At 44.0% G+C, this 18,616-nt stretch overlaps 1 protein-coding gene across 5 annotated transcripts in view; it reads left to right on the top strand.

Moving 5' to 3' along the window:
* Positions 1-18,616, top strand: part of KCTD1 (potassium channel tetramerization domain containing 1) — a 188,391-nt gene that overhangs the window by 115,758 nt on the left and 54,017 nt on the right. Inside the window, exon 1 of one of the 5 annotated variants that reach the window (XM_019815101.3) lies at positions 18,255-18,295. The exons of the other annotated variants lie outside the window; for them this stretch is intronic. Coding sequence (XP_019670660.1) covers positions 18,290-18,295 — 6 coding nt within the window. The 5' untranslated portion in view covers positions 18,255-18,289. Of the gene's footprint in view, positions 1-18,254; positions 18,296-18,616 lie in introns of those variants that run through there. 5 annotated transcript variants of the gene reach the window in all.

Raw genomic sequence — 18,616 nt, 5'->3', positions numbered from 1 at the left:
TACTTTTATAAGATTTGCTCATGGGCTCCAGATGCTTTTTTTGAGTGTTCTCAGCTACAGAATATAAAATCAGCCCTCTCAAGGTTATTTAATATCATTTGGGAATTTTTATCTGTTCCGGTTTTAGGTACAACCTCCTTGGGTTTTATTTTCTTTCAAATTTAAAGAATGATCTTAGAGGATCAAGTACAGTTAATAAAAAGATACCAACCTACCTGTCTGTTTTAACTTTTTCTTAGTACTGTTTTTCCACTGGTCTGTTACTTTTGGTTCTTCTTTGGGCTTTACTCTTTGTTTTCACTTCAAGGGGGGCACAGACAGAACAGAGAAGGGAAGGAGAGACATGGTAGAGAGGAAAGTGCTTCGCAAAGGCCTTGAGGCAGGAAAGAGCATGGAACATTCCAGAATATTCTAGGACTGAAAGGAAATCTATGGGCTTTGACCATAGAGGGCTTTGAGATGGGGAGGGGTGAGAGAGAAAGCTGAAGTGTTCTTGGCAAGGACCTTATGTGTCTGGGCCGTGTTAAAGGTTTCAGACCTCATCTTATGGCCTGGGCAATTATGGAAGGGTTTTACGCAAAGGAGGACAGGGTCCAACTTTTTTTTTTTTTTTTTTTTTTTTAACAAGTTCTCTTCAATCGAGATGTGGACCATGGATTGCAGAGGAAATAGAACAAGGGTGGACAGAGGAGATGGTGCCTAAGAGCTAAAATAGTAGTAGTGGGGGGTGGAGAGAAGCAGTAGATGATATTTGAGAGGTAGAATCCACAGGGCATGGAGACTGATGGAGGGCCGGGGGACAGAAGGAGTTCCGGTAATGGACCAGGCTACCAGTGGTGCTATATCGGAAGAGGGCCAACAGCAGGAGGAGCCCTGGGGAATAGGGTGAGTTCTGCTTTGGAGATGTTGAGTTTGAGAGGCTCATGGAAATGTTGGATAAGTGGGTAGGTACCAGATCTGGCAAAAGTCTAGGCCGGGGGGCAAAACTTAGAAGTTCGTCAGTTTATAGATGATAATTGAAGCCATTGGGGTGGGTTGTTTTGCTTAAAAAGAAATCTAGTGGGACAAGAGACAAGAGCCTCAAGACAGTCAAATATTCACCGGCAGAGCAGAGAAGGAATGGGTTGCTGGCATAGAGCCACAAGGCTGTATCAGGAGCCAAGGGAGCCGGTGACTTTGTTAGTGTAGCTGTGATTTCAAGTACGATGGGGCTCTGGCTTCTCTACAGGGAGGCTGTCTCTGCAGAGCAGTTTTATGGGTGGTGAGCAGAAGCTCTGCTGGAGTGATGGGAGGGCGGGTGAGAGGCCAGGGGAGGGAAACAGCCCCTGCTTTCAGGTCTGACTGTCCAGGAGAGGGAGGGAGCGGGAGAGTCAGGGCTGGAGATCTGCTGGTGGACTTCAGATTTTGCATGTTTTTAAGATGGGAGAGACCCTAACATGTTTACATGCTGATGGGAAGGAGTCCACAGAGAGCAAGACGAATGACGGGGTGGCAGGATCCAGGATCCGCAGGATGGGTGGAGGGGCTGGCTGCCTTTCAGTTGTTTCATTAATACTTCCATGTGCTTTTCTAAAATCCCTGACAGAAGTGACTGACCTAGGGAAGACTGCTGGGGAACTGTAGCCTCCCTTCCGCTCCCCTGCCCCCAGCCCTTAGAGCCCCCTCCTCCTGCAATGTGCTCCCTGGGGGGTGTGGATTCCTGGTGAGTTAACGGTTCCAGCTTTCCACCTAAAGGGCAGTCCTCACTCACTTCCCCTTTAGGAGGAGAACTTGGACATCCTTTATCCTTTGTATTTGAATGGAGTAATTGATAAAGCGGAGGATCAAGTTCAAGATAGAGCCCTATTTTATTGAAAGGAAAGCTTCACAAAATAGGAACACTGTATGAAAATGTTTCTCAGACCAGGGAGGCACTGTAGGAGTTGCATTCTGTACGGCCAGTGTGCTGGGTCTCGAGTTTCTTGGAATTCAGATAGGCTCTCCTTAGCATCACTTTAACTGATTTTAAGTACTGTGCACGTATGCAGAGACAGACAAGTTTTAGACTCCGGTCTGAGTTGGGCCTGAATAAAGTAGGTGCCCAAAGGAAAAGACTTTATTTGCTGGCTTTTTCTGAGGGGCGGGGGGAGAATTACTATTATTTGCCAGCAGTGTAATTTTTAAACTTATTTTTCTTAATTATTGAGCTTTATTTACTAGAGCCGTTTTAGGTTCCCAGCAAAATTAAGCAGAAAATCCAGAAAGTGCCCATAGATACATCCTGTCCCCAAGAAGCGTAGCCTCCCCGACTGTCAGCCTCCTGTATCACAGTGATGCATTGTTATAATTGATGACCCTGTAGCGGTACCTTCTTAGCACCCAAACCCCACGGTTTACACTTGTGCACATTCTATGGGTTTTGGCAAATGTCCAAGGACATGTATCCACTCTTGTGGTATCACACAGAGTAGCCTCATGGCCCTAAAAATCCTGTGCTGCACCTGTTCATCTCTCCCTCCCTCCATTTATGTATTTATTTGTTGGCTTGCAGTAATCCTCTTCCACATACACGTAAAAAATTTGTTTTTCAGTCTCTCCTTTCTGAAGATCTTGATAGAACCCTAATAATAGCTTTGTTTTGGTTTGAATACTTTTGTACACAACAGAAAAATTCAACCACTGACCTGGAATTTGAACTTTAAAGCAATAAGGCATCTAATTGCAGCTTTTTTCTTCTCTCTGTAAGTATTCCCTCCTCCGCACCGCGCCCCCCCCCCAACACTTCTCTAGTTAACATTTCAACAGAAGCTGTTTTTTTTCTTTTCTACTTTGAGGGAGGGATGGAGGAGAGGGCAGACCTGCCCTTGACCCTCGCCTCCCAGCTCACTGTGCAGGGCAGTCAGCTGAGCACGTGTTCTTTGTATTCCTATTTGGCCCCTCCTGGGCGTTGCAGAGTACCTAAAGAGCCTAGAAGGAGAAACTGTGGCTCTTAGCGGTGCTGACAACAGTGTTCTCAGCAGGGACTTTAAAAGAAAGAGGGAGAAAGGTACTTTGGAGATTAAGGGGTTAAAACATTAGCATTCTGGGCTCTGCTGCTTTGTACAGAAAATACGTTGCTTTAAAGCCTAGGAAAACTGGCAGTTGTAAATTCTGCTGTTTGAAAGTTGTTGGGAAAGATCCCCATGCGTGCATGGTGGGTTGGATTGAATATACCAGTTCTTCAGCCCCCTGCCCATCAGCTTTCCTCACGCATACTCTTCCCCATTTACCAAGCCTTTATCCCGCGTCTCCTTTCCAACATGTTTCTGGATGTCTTGAGGGAGACAGTAGGAAAGCAGGCATCCCTTTTCAGACTTTACTCTGCACCATTGTCCTGACCTTTTTCCCATTTCGCCAGTACTCATATTTACCTAGTATTTTTCTGTTGACTATTTTACACTCATCCCAAGTGATAGTCGCCAGGAAATCACAGGTTTGATGTGCTATCTATATTTTCTAATACTGTACTTACTAAAACACACTTGTAAGTATTTAGAAACAAAATAGTCATCCCGGTACCACCTGAAATAATCCTGCATCTCCATTGTGATGTGTGTCCTGCTGTTTGCTGTGTGGAACACCAATGTAGACCACAGCCTCACAGAGCTGGAAGGAAGCCCCTAGATTTCCTGAAGCTCGTGAATTGAGGCCCAGGGAGGTTTGTTGTACATTCGAGACCCCATTTCCTTCCTTCCTGGGTACCCAGAAATGTCAAGGCAGGATTGCTCCCTTGCTGGTCTCTTACAAGTTTTTTATGCATTTTTGTATTTTCTTTTTCCCCACCCAGAGGTAAATGCTGGTAAAGATGGGTCCCCTGCCTGCAGGATTGTGTAACCTGAGGGCTGCACCCTGGGGATGGGGGCTTAGAGAGATCTAAATAATTTGCATATCTCTCCATCACTCTTTAAACTCTCATAGCAGGTCCTGTGTATGCCCTGGAAGTGTGCTGTCCCCCAGCCTGGCAAGGTCCAGGCCCTTCTGGAGTTTACACTGGGGGGCAGGAGGGGGGGAATGAATGAGAGGAACAAAACAGGGAAATAGGTAACAACAAGGAAATGTCATATAGTAGTAAGTATTCTGCAGAAAATGGAAACACAGGGACCTGACAGGTGATTTTGGGAGAGTGGGGCTGCTTAGGTGTGGCCTTTAGGAAAAGAAACCTTAGGGCATGAAGGGGCCCAGCCTGGGAAGAACAGTCCAGGCAGAGGGAGCAGCTCATACAAAAGTTTTAGAAAATCTTTGGAAATCCCAAGTCAGTTCGGTTTAACCCTGGGGGGCAAAGAAAGGAATGAGGTGGTTGGTTGGACCACACCGAGGGCGATGGGGAGTTAGGACACATCACACTTGGCAATCCTATCCCAGAATTTAGCCCCGGCATACCGGACCCAGTGCATTGTTACAGTTTGTCTGAGGCCTGAAACAGGTTACTTTTAATCTCGTAACTACATTTCACCTGTGAGGCAGCGATAATACTAGCAAGGGGAATGTGTACCACACCTAGCACAGTCCTGGGGTGCTGAAGCATCCGCAGGTATCTTCCTCCTAACCCCTAAGGCCTTCCTTGAAGGTCTTATCAGTAAAGAGAGTTCCATTATCAGGAATAAGCCAAATTAAAAAAAAAAAAATTTTTTTAATGTTTATTTTTGAGAGAGAGACAGAGCATGAGCAGAGGAGGGGCAGAGAGAGAGACAGACAAACAGAATCTGAGGCAGGCTCCAGGCTCTGAGCTGTCAGCACAGAGCCCGATGTGGGGCTCAAACCCACAAGCAGCGAGATCATGACCTGAGCCAAAGTCGGACACTCAACCCACTGAGCCACCCTGGTGCCCCAATGAGCCAAAATTTTTTAAGTTGGTGTTTGGATAATTCTGCCCTTTGCTGGACTCATCAAAGGAAGGTGCTGGAAACTGGTTACTGGTATTGGCTGGGTTTTCTAGGAGAAAGATTTTAGGGAAGTGAACCCTTGATATTTAGCATTCTTTCCAGAGGACCTTTTTGGATGCAGTTTATCCAGGTAGTGAGATCAAGGCATCGTGTCACAAGAGAAGTAAAAGTTGCAGCTCGAACAAATACCCCTGGAAGGGCATTTGTGGTTTTGTGCCTTCAGATTTTTTCTTTTTCTTTTTTTAAAATACTTATTTTTGGAGACAGAGAGAGAGAGAGTGCACAAGCAGGGGAGGGGCAGAGAGGGGGCGGGCGCAGCGGATCGGAAGCGGGCTCTGGGCTGACAGCAGTGAGCCTGATGCAGGGCTCAAAATCACGAACTGTTAGATCATGACCTGAGCTGAAGTTGGATGCTCAACTGACTGAGCCACCCAGACACCCCTAGATTTTTTTCTAATTTAAAAATGTTTTATAATTAACACATATGCATGTTAAAATTTTTAAATAGACCATTAAAAGGGACTTTCCCTCCTATTTCTGACTCCCAGTTCCATTTTCCTCCCTAGAGACAACCGCTATTACATTTTCTGATGAATTCTTTTGGATTCAGACATTTAATATGCATATTCAAATGAATTTCATGCATCCTGTATGATTTTTGGAAGGCAGAGTTTTCCTAAATGTTTGGGTATATGGTATGTGCTCCAAGGTTTGGTAAGACTAGGAGAGTATATAGGGATAAGGTGGGATATCATGGGGATCTTGATCCCTGGATGTGAGTGAATTTGGGGGCTCACAGCACAAATCACTGCTAAGGGAAAAAAATAAAAATCGTATATGCTATTAAGCGTAGCTAATTCTGTCTGTAGGGACAGAATGTTTTGGAAATCAAATGGGACCTTGAATATTCTCATTTTGTGTACTTGAGGGGATTCTTTTGAAGTCTTTTCTTCTCTCTATGAAGCCTGAAAGTGATTGGGTTGTTTGTGGGCACCTTCTTCTTGGCGTGCCTGGTAGGCAGCTGTGGCCACGAGTGAGAGTGGGCGCTCGCGGTCCTGGGAGCTGTCCCCCATCAGCAAGCAGGGCCCCCTGATGGAAAGCTGGCAGTTGCTGCCAGCGAGGTCCAGCATCCTGCTCGAGTTGTTAGAGTGGGCTCCTCACCTCCAGGTAGGTTCCTGAGTGCACCTCCTGGAGGGGCAGGGGCAAGGTACCCAACAAGGTGGTCTCGGGACATTTGCATTAGAAGCCCTAGGTCACAGCTGAGGAGCCCCTGAGTTAGCACCTCCCTACCCCACCCCTGAGCCACTGCTGCAGCCCCCAAATCCCGTTGGTTCAGTGTTCCTGGACTGCAGACTGCAGTCTGTTCTCTTCTTGGAGCCACTGGTACTGGCTGGGTTTTCTGGTGAGTGTGTCCAGACCGTGGGACCCAGGAGTGGTTCTGAATGGCGCCAGCCAGCATTCGACCACCTAAACCTTAATCCTTGCAACACAAATTGCATTTTCCAATTTGCAAGAAGCTGCTAGAAGCTTTCCTTAAGCGAGCAGAGAAGAATTCACAGTAGATTAAAGGAGGCTCTCCACCACTATTTTTCTAAACTCAAAAACTGTGTTAAACAATAAGATTTTTCACAAAACCATGCAAAGCTTGCCTTAAGGTTATGATTTTTCTGATTTCAACGTCCTTTCACAGATGTTTAACCCTTGCAACAACCGTTGAGATAGTAACTTTGATTATTATCCATATTTTATGGATGAAGCAGTTGAGTCTTGTAATACGCAGATCCATGGCAAGTTCAAGCAGAAAGTCAGTCATTGTCAAGGGGCACCTGGGTGGCTCAGTCAGGTAAGCGCCTGACTTCGGCTCAGGGCATGATCTCACAGTTCGTGGGTTCGAGCCCCATGTCGGGCTCTGTGCCGACAGCTCAGAGCCTGGAGCCTGCTTCAGGTTCTGTGTCTCCCTGTCTCTCTGCCCCTCCCCCCTCCCCCCTCCCCCCACCCGCTCATGCTCCCTCGCTCCCTCTCTCAAAAATAAAAATAAACGTTGTGCACAGCTGACTTTCCCCAAAGTAAGTGAGGGGAAGGAAGCAGCAGTTCTGCAGTAATAGGTGTCCAAAAACTTGAGTTCCCACTCAAGTAAGTTTAGGGCTCCATGCCATCGGTTGGAAGCCCAGATGAAGAAACCTGTTTAACTTGGTGTTTCTCGAATTTATTTGATCATTAACTTGCCACCTTCCCCCACTCGGTAATATTTCTCACAATATTTTAGGAACACAAGTCTATGGCAGTATCAGGAAGAAATGTGATTTTTGAGGGGCTTTAAAAAAAGATACACCTCTGTAAGGTTACTTGTACTCTTGAAAAGAATTTTCGCTCTAATACAGAAACTGCAAAAGTTACCGACATGGCTGTCAGCCACTAATGCTATTTGCAGATTCATGGAGCCGTATACACGGCCCTGCGGGAGATGCTTAAAATCTGCTTTAGGTCTTGGCCATTCACTGGCATTGTGACTTGGCCAAATTAGTTAACCTCTATGAACCCGCTTCTCTCTCTGAAAACGAGGTTATGTTAATTCTTTGTGGTCATGGCAGAGATTAAATGAGATGACTCACGTCAAGCACTTGGCACAGAGTCTGGCACACAGTAAGCGCTCAGAAAATATGTTTATTATTAGTTCACGAACGCCACGCAGATTTGCTTTTCAGCAGACTTTGGTGGACTCTGTCTTGGGGATAGACGTCCTCGAGATTTGATTAATGAGAAACTTGAAACTTGGCTGAAGTGTCCAATCCTAATGTAACTGGAGAAAAAAAGATGGGCCCTATTGTATTAGTTTCCTGGGGCGGCCAATAGCAAAGTACCGAAAACCAAGTGGTTTAAGCAATGGAAATGTATTGTCTCACAGCCCCAGGGGCCAGAAGTCCAAGATCAAGGTGTCCGCGGTTCGGTTCGTTCTGGGGGCTGTGAGGGAGGATCCGTTCCGTGCCTGTCCTTGCTCCTGAACGCTCTTCGGCCATCTTTGGCATTCCTTGGCTTGTAGATCCATCACCCTGATCTCTGCCACCATGCCCACATAGCATCCTCCCTGTGTGCAAGTCTCTCCTGTTGATAAGGACGCCATTTGTATTGGGTTAAGGCCCTCTCTACTCCCTTCCGACCTCATCTTAACCAGTTATGGATGCAGCCAACGATTGTCTCCAAATAAGGTCATGTTCTGGGGTACTGGAGGTTAGGACTTCAACCAATGAGTATTTGGGGGACACAACTCAACCCACAATAGTGATAAAGTAAATCAATCCAAATGGAAACATGCAAGAGAAGAGAGACTTGGTTAAACATCCGGTTGTAAAATTTTGTACTTGTTTTTTTTTTTCTTGAAACTACTTTTTTTTCCCCCAATCACTTTTATGGAGATAATTTACATACAACAAAATGAATCAATTTTAGGTGTAGAGTACAGTGAGTTTTGACAAGCGTGTATACCTATGTATCCACCACCCCAATCAAGATCTAGATAATTTCCATCATCTTAGAAAGTTTCCTCCTGCCACTCCCCAGTCACCCTCTTCCCCGTCACCACCTTCACCTCCAGCTTCAGCCCATAGGCAGGTACTGGTCTGCACCCTCCCACTATAGATTAGTTGTAATGTATCTTCGCTAGTATTTCAAACAAGTGAATACGTATACTAATTATATAGCATACGTATTCTTATGTCTGCTTTTATTATTTTTTAAAATTTATTTCACTTTTTTAAAAAGTTTATTTGTTTTGAGACATATTTGAGAGAGACAGAGACAGCACAAGTGAGGGAGGGGCAGAGAGAGGGAGAGAGAGAGAATCCTAAGCAGGCCCCGCACTGCCAGCACAGAGCCTAGAGCGGGGCTGGAACTCACGAAACGGTGAGATCATGACCTGAGCTGAAACCAAGAGTCGGACGCCTAACCGACTGAGCCATCCAGGAGCCCCTGTGTGTGTCTGCTTTTAAAGTGAACCATTAATCCACAGGAATCTAGTATAGAAGTTTTTAGTATTATAAATCCAGCTCTTAAAATCCTATAGCTAGACGGAGTACAATTTTGATATATCTTTTCATACTATTTTTTAAAGTTTATTTATTTATTGTGAGAGAAAGAGCAAGAGAGAGAGGGAAGAGTGAGGGGGACAGAACAGGCTCTGTGCTGACAGCAGAGAGCCCCACGTGGAGCTCAGATTCACAAACTGTGAGATTCTCTAACCTGTGCTGAAGTCGGATGCTCAACCGACTAAGCCACCCAGGCGCCCCGATAGATCTTTTTTAAAAAAAACAATTATTTCCTTACTATGCCTATAGCCCTATATTAGATACCTCATATTCTCATGAAATCCTGAGATCAGGTTTGTGAGGTAAGTATTCTTTTCACCACTTAATAAAAGAGGCAAGTTTCTTTGGGTATTTAAGTCGTTGATTAGTGCTACCTGGAAGATGGGTTTCGCTGAGGGAAGGTGAACTTTTGCCAAGATGAGAGCTTTAGAAGACTGGAGTATGCTATAAAAATGGCATTGTTGGTGAAATGTTGCAAGGTCATTATAAAGATTAGATGAGATAGTGCATTTCAAGAGTTGAATGTGACCGGGGCCCGGCACAACAGAAGGGCCCCCAAGACGTTACCTGTCATTGCTATCATTAGCAGACTCAGAGACTGTCGCAGCTGGAGCCCCTGGGTGATAATCCAGGCCCAGGCTCATCCCCCTTCCAGGTCCAGGGTGGCCCAGCCTCCTCTAGGGAGAGTGGCCCCGGCCCCTTCCTCCACCGCCTCCCCAGCACACTGCCACTAACGTATAAGCTCTCCTCTGAAAAGAAGAAGGTCCCACAGGAACTAATGTGGGCACTCTTCTGAAGGAGTTCAGCCTCCTCACCTTATGGCGGGAGAGGGTTTGACAACCTGGGGCAGCAGGCGTGTGCGGAACACTCAAATCCAGCTTTCCAAACTCCCAGCCTTTGGGAAATTAAAACAAGGGAGATGCCAGCCCGACGCCGAGATGTTTTCATGTCGTGCCAGTTAGAAGTGGGGACTGTTTTCACCATCTCAGTATTTCCAGTGGCAGCCAGGCAGGACTAAAGGTTTACAGGCATCAATTGAAAGGTAACCACCTTGCAGTTTCGTGTTTGGGACACACTGAAAACATTTTAGAGCTAAAATATGGAATGGGCAGGCACCACCTTTCCAGTCATTAGTTTTCTCTTGTTTTCATTCTAATTTGTCATTATTTTTCTCATCCCGTATCCTTCATAACACTTTAAAAAAATTTTTTTTTCAACGTTTATTTATTTTTGGGACAGAGAGAGACAGAGCATGAACGGGGGAGGGGCAGAGAGAGAGGGAGACACAGAATCGGAAACAGGCTCCAGGCTCTGAGCCATCAGCCCAGAGCCCGACGCGGGGCTCGAACTCACAGACCGCGAGATCGTGACCTGGCTGAAGTCGGATGCTTAACCGACTGCGCCACCCAGGCGCCCCCATAACACTTTTGAAATACGTGTTAAGGTCAGTTAGTGTCTGTGTTGACATCCACCCCAAACGAAATCTCCAAATTATCTTCATACAGATCTTGAAGAGGTAGGCATTTTAGCCTAAGTGGCAATTAAAAAGCAAGAATTATAGTTAATAACCTCATGGGGGTTGGGGTACCTGAGGTCTTCTGTTTGGGAATCTTAACAAAGGCTATTCGTCATCAATAATTGAGGTGGGATATCATCTGACTTCCACTTAGTTTTACAAGGTGACACAGGACTCCAGGTCTCGCTGGGGAGGTGACAAAAAGAAAATAGCTGGGCACATACATGTGTTGAACCCGTGCTTTCCAGCTACTCCTCAGCGGGGCCCGGAGCAAGCCTCTGAGTCTCCCTTGAGCCTCAGTTTCCCTTTTTGGGGAAATAATCACAAACCAGTTCTTTTCCAGCCCGGAGTTCACCTGTTATTCATTATCAAAATATTAATGTGCAAATTCTGTTTTAGAGCTGCTGACTCCAATACGATCCTGTGTTGTGGGATTAACATTAATTTAGTTAAGTGTATTGTCAGATTTGACACGGAGGACATATTCATGCTAATTAGGACAGGTACAGTGAATAAGCTCCTGTTAGAGCTGTCTCATTAAGACTGAATTGAATTGATTTTGATGCTTTCTTACAGATTTTTAAATTAAGAGTAACAAACGACCGCAATTGGTTCCGAAAGTATAGGCTTTTTACCTAGAATTGCTATAGTCCCTTTCCGCAATTATTTTTTACATTTCAAATATGCTAATTCCTTGCCACCTCCTATCTTTGTCTTTATTATCATCCAACTAAATTACATTAGTGCAGCTGAATATTGCTTAATATAGATTTAGAGAAGTGGTAATCACTGCTTAATTTCTTTAACATTTTAATTTCCATATACCAACTATATGAAACAGGATATCAAGTACATTATTAGTAGATAAAATAATTCCAGGGATGGGATTTATTTTGAGTCTTAGTTTGTATAAATGGTTGAGTGAATATTATTAATACTCAAATCATCTTCTCCAAGTGATAATAGGCCAGGAAGGTAAGTGCCTTTATTCTTGATTTCAGTTGATTACCTTTTAGGATTTCCCTTAGAAGGCCAGTGCGTTTTCAAATGTAAAGATTTAGAACTCATTTAGTTTGTTTCAATAAAAAACACTTTTCCAAGGAATGCTAGACTGACCTAGAAACAGGGAGCTAACATTTTTTGTGTCAGTCACACACCAGAGTCTTTTCTGGCTTATTTGTCATATTTCAGAACTACAGAAAGGAGGCATGTTTTGGATCTCGAGGGCACTTCCGCTCACGTGGGGATTCTTTAAGCAGTGGCCCTCCAAGGCCATCATCAGGCTCAGGACCTTCTGAAGATGTGTGAAAAGCAGTGACCGTGAGATTTAATGTAACGGCCAGGCACATTTTCGTTCACCCAGTGTCTTCATCAAGATAGACGTTGTACTTCAAGAAATTTGAGAAGAACGTAAAAGCAGGACAGAAGTAATAAATTACAGTAATAAATTACAGAAGTATATTTATTTACAGAAGAATATATTACAGAATTATAAATTCTGTAATAAATTACAGAAGTAATAAATTACTACTTGTTTATTCTTGGTGGTCAGCAATACCAAAAGTTCTTTGATACACATTATGCATTTCAGATAATGTGTATTATCTTTGCTAAGTTCCAGTTTCCGGATGTATGTGCAGCCCTGCATAACACATAGTATAAAGTAGGCTGGGATTTCACAGCAAGTTGACAACCAGTGGACAATAGAGAACAAATAAGAATGGTTATATAAGCAGCTTATGTGTAGGCCTGTATTTTGTAAGTATACCTTAGAAATAATCATGAAATCCTTTAAAGACTGTTTTTAACGTGTATTCATTTTTGACAGAGAGAGATAGAGCATGAGTGGGGGAGGGGCAGAGAGAGAGGGAGACCCAGAATTCGAAGCAGGATCCAGGCTCCGAGCTGTCAGCACAGAGCCCGATGCGGGGCCCGAACTAATGGACTGCGAGATCATGACCTGAGCCGAAGTCGGATGCTCAACCGACCGAGCCACCCAGGCGCCCCATTCATGAAATCCTTTGAAACTAACAATCATCTTTTATAAAATCTTTAAAACCATTATTAGGAATAGTAGCTTGCTATTTATTTATTTATTTATTTATTTATTTATTTATTTATTTATTTCAGGAACAAGGTAAATGCTTTTTATAACTTTCTACTCTTTATGTGAATGACGGATTTTTTCACAGTAATCACGAAAGGTGTTGTCAATACTGTCTTAAAGACGGAGAAACCCAGGGGTCCCTTGGTGGCTCAAGCATCTGACTCGTCATTTCAGCCCAGGTCATGATCTCACTGTTCGTGAGTTTGAGTCTTGTGTCCGGCTCTGTGCTGACAGTGCGGAGCCGGCTTGGGATTCTCTCTCCCCGTTTCTCTGCCCGTCTCTTGCTTGCATTCACCCATGTGTTCTCTCTCTCTCTCTCTCTCTCTCTCTCTCTCTCTCTCTCTCAAAATAAATAAATATTTTAAAAATGGAGGGACTGAGGCATAGAGGGTTAAATCACACAGCAGGCATGTGGTGGACTGAAACCCAGCACGCTGGCCCTGGAGCTTACGATTCCATTCTGCCTCCGTATACCATTGCTAAAGTGCTAGTAATATTCTTCCAAATAGAATTTATAAAGAGCGGCTGTCAAATTGTTAAGATTATACCATAAAATATTTTACTTCACTTAAAAACAGTATTACTTGTATTACAGAATAAATGTCCACCTAAGTTATTCTTAATGTCTCTCCTGGTCTCTGTGCTGAAGTGACATGTGGCTGTATTGGTGCATTGTGTTACTTGAAGGGTTCTGCCTGTTCCAGCCCCGGGTTCGCTTTCTGTTGTCTTCCCTTCTGCTCCCTATTCTCTCTAAGAAGGTGGTTTCTAACACTTTAGATGGTTATTGGAGACAAGAGAGAGAAATCCGTGTGGAGGAAGGTGGAGGATGGAGGGGGCTTTCGTATACCCACCTTTTGCATTCTCTTCTGGAGTTCCTGTCCCGTTCTTCAGCAAATGTTTATTGAGTGCCTACTGAATGCCACGCTCTAGCTGCTGGAGACTAGGATGCAGTGAACAGAACACCGTTCTGGTCCTCGCCAGCCTGCAGTCTGGTTGATTTCCAGGGGTAGTTCTGAACACATTTCATTTGTGAAAAGCACTTCACCCGGTTTGCTGCGGTTTGACGCTCTTGTCCCGGTCGGCCGCCTTTTCATCATTTTTTTTTAAACCTTGGCAACACCAACACCGCCAGCCCTGGCAGTTCCTTGGCAAGCCCTGAGCTGCTCAGTTCCTCGTGGCACAGGTATTTTCACTGTGCAGTATGACCGCATCAGGCTTCTGTATTGGGAAGAATTATGCGTTTATTTCCACAAAATCCCTGTCACCTCATCGGCATTTAATGTTTCCTTAATTAAAATTTGTGCCTATTAATGCCACGAGATTGTGGGTTTTGTTTATTTTTTATTTGATGGATGGGATGAGTAGGTAACAAATCAGAAAGGCGTTTGAGGGCCACCTGCCCCAAAGGAAAAAAAATCAGTGAGGTCATTTACTGGAAGCTCAGCGCTCAGTTGTAGCACCTTATAGACTTGCTTTATCATCGTCAGTACTGTTAATTCATTTTCTACTGTGTGCAAAAATTTAAAAAAAAAGCATTTCATTAAGTACTGTGGGGGAGTTGATAGGAAAAATAACTGGGTAGCATTCACCCCCAATTTCATTCTGATGGTGTTTGCAGGGCTTTAATTGGTGCCTGGGATCTTCCATTCCATGGGCTAACCCATTTATCCATGGGCATGTGTATCAGTGAACTTTCCACGTGGGTGAAGGATCTACATGGTTCTCTAAAAATTAGGCTTCAGCCCCACAGTCTTCAGAAGGAACCAACACATAGAGGGATCCTTCCAGTTTGTTATAGAGAGGACCGCAGCAGATTGCCAGACCTGGAGAAAAGCCTTTAAACCCTCCCCAAATTTCCTGCACAGCTACCCACGTAGAGGGACCAAGTAAGGTCCTAATATGGAATCAATAAGAGGATAAACAAGATGGGCAGGTGTTAGGAACTGACCTCCTGTCTATAGATAAGTAGATTCCTGGTTGGGAAATGAGATAAAACCAGTCTGGTCCACTCCACTCCCCACAACACGCAGGCTTTTCTTCCTCCTCGCTTTTCTTGTATCTCCTGTATTTTCCTTTCCATCAATTTCTCTTTCCATCTGCCTGCTTCATCACTGTCCCTTTCTCACCTCCTGCCCCTTTCTGTTCCTTTGAATCTTCTCATTTCTTCTCGGCCTGACCTCTGTCCCTGTCCTGCTTCCCTAATACGGACCGCTTTTCTTTATGCACAAAACTGCATTTACCCATCTCGCTCTGCCACCTCTGTGGTTGTCATAGCATTGCAGGCTGTGTCTTGTGGTTAAAGAACCATCTAATAAAATCAAGCTGGGGCTTTTAAGAATACCAAAGGCATTCTGCTGCCCGTTTCTCTTCCCTCTAGCGGAAATGCTCCAGTGCGTCTGCTGCCACAGGCAAACGAAAGGCCTGTTTTCAAAGTTGGATCCAGGTCCTAGTGGGTCAGACACTCCCAGATTGCCCCAGAAGGAGACAGCACATTTGAGACCGGAGAATGCAGGCTTAGAGCCCCGAATATTTTGCTTCTGACTTTGAATCAACTACTTTTCTTTTTTCTTTCTTTCTTTTTTTTTTTTTTTTTTTTTACCTTGGGCTGTTAATGTAAATATTCCTACCTCAGCTTCCTTTACAGAAAACAGTATGGCCCTTACCCTCCTCCCCCTCTGGACCTTTTGGAAGGCTGTGGGTTATGATTGATTGTTCATAAGGCCTTTGGAGTTCTAGGATCTCACAGATAACTGCTTCGTATGCATGGGGCACTAATGTAAATTCCAGGTATGATTTTTGTTTTTTCCTAACACATTTCCATTTTTGTACCAAACTTTTCTTGCCAATCAGGTTGATCTTTAAAAAAGTTGGTTTCTTGTTTTTTTTTTTTTTTTTTTTTTTTTTTTTACTCTTGTTGGTGTTTATTTTAAGATACTTCTCCAAGAACACAGATGTCTCCTTTTACAGTGTGAAAATTGTAAAGAATAGCTCATCGCAGTAAAGTAGCGAGGAGGATGACTGTTTGGCTGCTGTCTTTACTGCTCATTCGCCTTCTTCCTAATCTGTGTTTTCAATGCTATCTTCTCTCCCATCTGCTGCTAAGCAGGAAGTTTCATCAGCTGATGTCCCCTCAAAAATATCCTGAGACACGAGGGTGCTGTGCTCATACCAGGCTTAGTGGTTCAGCTATGGGCACGGTTGGGCCTCTTGGCCCCTTAGTTGGCTGCTGGCAGACCCATCGTTGGCCACCTCGCAAGGAGCAGAGCCAACCAAGGTAGCCCATTGAGTCATCCCTACTTGTATTCAATCCCAGTTCCCACTAGCAACTCGAACAGAATGACATGACTAACAACCAGGGTGACTCAAACATCTGGAAGGGGGTCAGTCTACATCTTCTCGTGGTAAAGATCCCACCTGCAGATTTCAACCAGGAGAAGCGTTTCTGGCAAACCACTAGACCTCTGGAGTGCCTGTCCACGTGACGCACCACCCTTTCGTCTTGGTGTGCACACAACGGGACTGCTTCCTTCCATCGCCCCCCATTTTTTTGTTTATCACCCAGTACATCTTTTTGAAAAGTTGACGCTGATTCTGCCTATAAGAGAGTGTTACTTTATTAAAAAACATCCATTTTCTATCACTAATACAGTTGTTTTCTCTTCCGGAAGGGGATCTCAAGCTGCTTTCAGACAGCTGTAGTATTTTAGAACAACACGAGATGTAAATAAATAAACAATAGCCCCATTAGATGGCACCAAGTAAAGAATCTCTGAAGTAGGCATTCTGTTCATTAAGCACCATATTTTATTGGCTATTTCCTCCTGTTGGTGAAGGCAAATAAAAAGCTGTAGTGATTAAAATTTAATCTTCCTAATCAGCCAGAGCAAATGCTGTGACTGTTAAGGAATCTCTCTGTGTTAGCTTCTTTTTTTTTTTTTTTTCTTTTTTCTTTTGCATTCATGCTTTAGGAATGCCTTTCATTTCATGACCGGTTCTCCTTGATTTCAAAGAAGATTTGAATTCCAATTCTGACCTCCTAAAATGCTAGCCTCCTTAAGATACTTGAATCTCTATGGCGGATAGTTTTTAAAATTACAGTGTGGTAAGAAATCAGGAGTTAAAAAAGCATTCTAGGCCGTCTGGTCCAACAGTGTATATTATCAATGGGAAAACTGAAGCCAGGTAGGTGGCTTGCCACGGTCCCTGTCCCTCTCCAGTGACGTGGCTTGGGCTCTCCTTTGTCCCATCCTCTGAAATATGCTGAGTTAAGAAACGTTTGTCAGCGTCAGTAGAAGTACTGCAGTGGTTCCCTCTTTTAAAAACTGATTGGGTTGGGGCCCCCAGGTGGCTCAGTCAGTTGAGTATCTGGCTCTTGATTTCAGCTCAGGTCATGATCCATGCTGGGTGTGGAGCCTGCTTAAGATTCTCTCTCCCCCTGCCCCTCCCTCCTGCTTGTGCTCTGTGTCTAAAATTAAAAAAAAAAAAAAAATTAAATAAAAATTAAAAATAATTGTGCCAGAACTTAGTATGATCCTCGTAACATGGGATTACTAAGTATAAGTGTTATTTAGCAGTAATATACTCTGGATTCATAAAGCCAAGTGCATGCCTTGCTGTACCAAAGTATTGCTTGCCCTCAAAAGGATTTGTTGAAGAGGGTCAATAACTCGTTTTCAGAGCATTTAAAGGATGATTTGATTAAAATTTTTTTTTTATTTACACGGGGATCTCTTCTCTTCAGGAACTGCCTGTGCATATGGCTAATTCCCAGAGAAGACTGTCAACTCCCTGAAAAATTCAATTCCACATTGCCCTAGCCTAGCTCCAAATAGAAGAGCCAGCCAACATTTTCTAAATGAATGAACAAGTGAGCAAATGAACTTTTTGAAACATCTGTTGTATAAGTTAGAGTAAGCTAGTATATTTTGAACGCTGTGTGTTCTAATTTTTTATTTTTTAATGCACAAAGGTCAAGCAAATAACCATCTAAGAATTTTAAGAGGAGGTTCCCAGGGATGCAATTAAGGTTAGAAGGAACACATTTAGCTTTTGACACTGCTAGACAAGGAATTTTTATGACCACATCCAAGAAGTCAATACGTCAAGTTTATTGTCTATTTCGAGGCAGATGTGTCCTGTAGTTAAGATCTAGGACTAGCAGTTAGAGGAGTAAATAAAATGCCAGTTCTCTGTGGTGGGGGAAATACACAGTGTGTGGTGGGGGAGGAGGAGTCCAGTGCTGGGCCAGCTGGCTCCTGCCTTCTGCATGACCACTGACCATCCTCCTAACCCTCCAGCCAGTTGTGTTCATTTTCAAAACAGACTGCGTGGAAGACCATGGATGGAGCAAGGTAAATCTGTCCCTTCTCTTGTGAAAGCCGGAGCATGGATAGCCTAGTACTGGAGCGTGGTAACCTTATCCTGGTACACAGTGACTAGTGTGTCAAATATCGCTGTACATTCATTACTAGATAATTATAGGCTAAGCCGCTTGACCCCACAGTCAACTTCCTTCTTCGTGAAATGGTGATAATACTTAACATTGTGCAGGGGTTTCTGATTTCAGACTAGGAGGCCCTCTGTGAGCGTTAGATACTGTTTCATTGCCAGCTTCTGCTGCCATTATGCATTCTCCTTCCAAGAGAACGCATGCAGAGCACCAACTTCTGGAAACGTGGGAGGCATGCAGGTACATCTTTCCTTGTCTCGCTTTTGCTGTCTTTTGGATCTGGGAATGGACGAACTTGAGGAGGGCGCAGATGACCAGATAGTTCCCAGGAGTGTGGAAACCATATATTCCTGCACCATTCTTTCAGGATCAAACTAAATAGACTTCTGTGTCAGCTAAATACGAGCTTACCATGACCTGAGGCCCGTTTAATTTTTGGTTCCACACATTTCCTCCCTGGCAAGAAAATAAAGGGAAAGGAAGCATTATCCGAAAATTTCTGTATTTCTTCATTCAGTCCTTTGTTTTAAAATGTCAGAAAAAAAGAAAAAATCCTGATTA

This window comes from Felis catus, chromosome D3 (assembly GCF_018350175.1).
Source record: "Felis catus isolate Fca126 chromosome D3, F.catus_Fca126_mat1.0, whole genome shotgun sequence".
Taxonomy (NCBI): domain Eukaryota; kingdom Metazoa; phylum Chordata; class Mammalia; order Carnivora; family Felidae; genus Felis; species Felis catus.
Note: the sequence above shows the minus strand (reverse complement) of the source record. Positions and strands in the feature narration are given on the sequence as shown.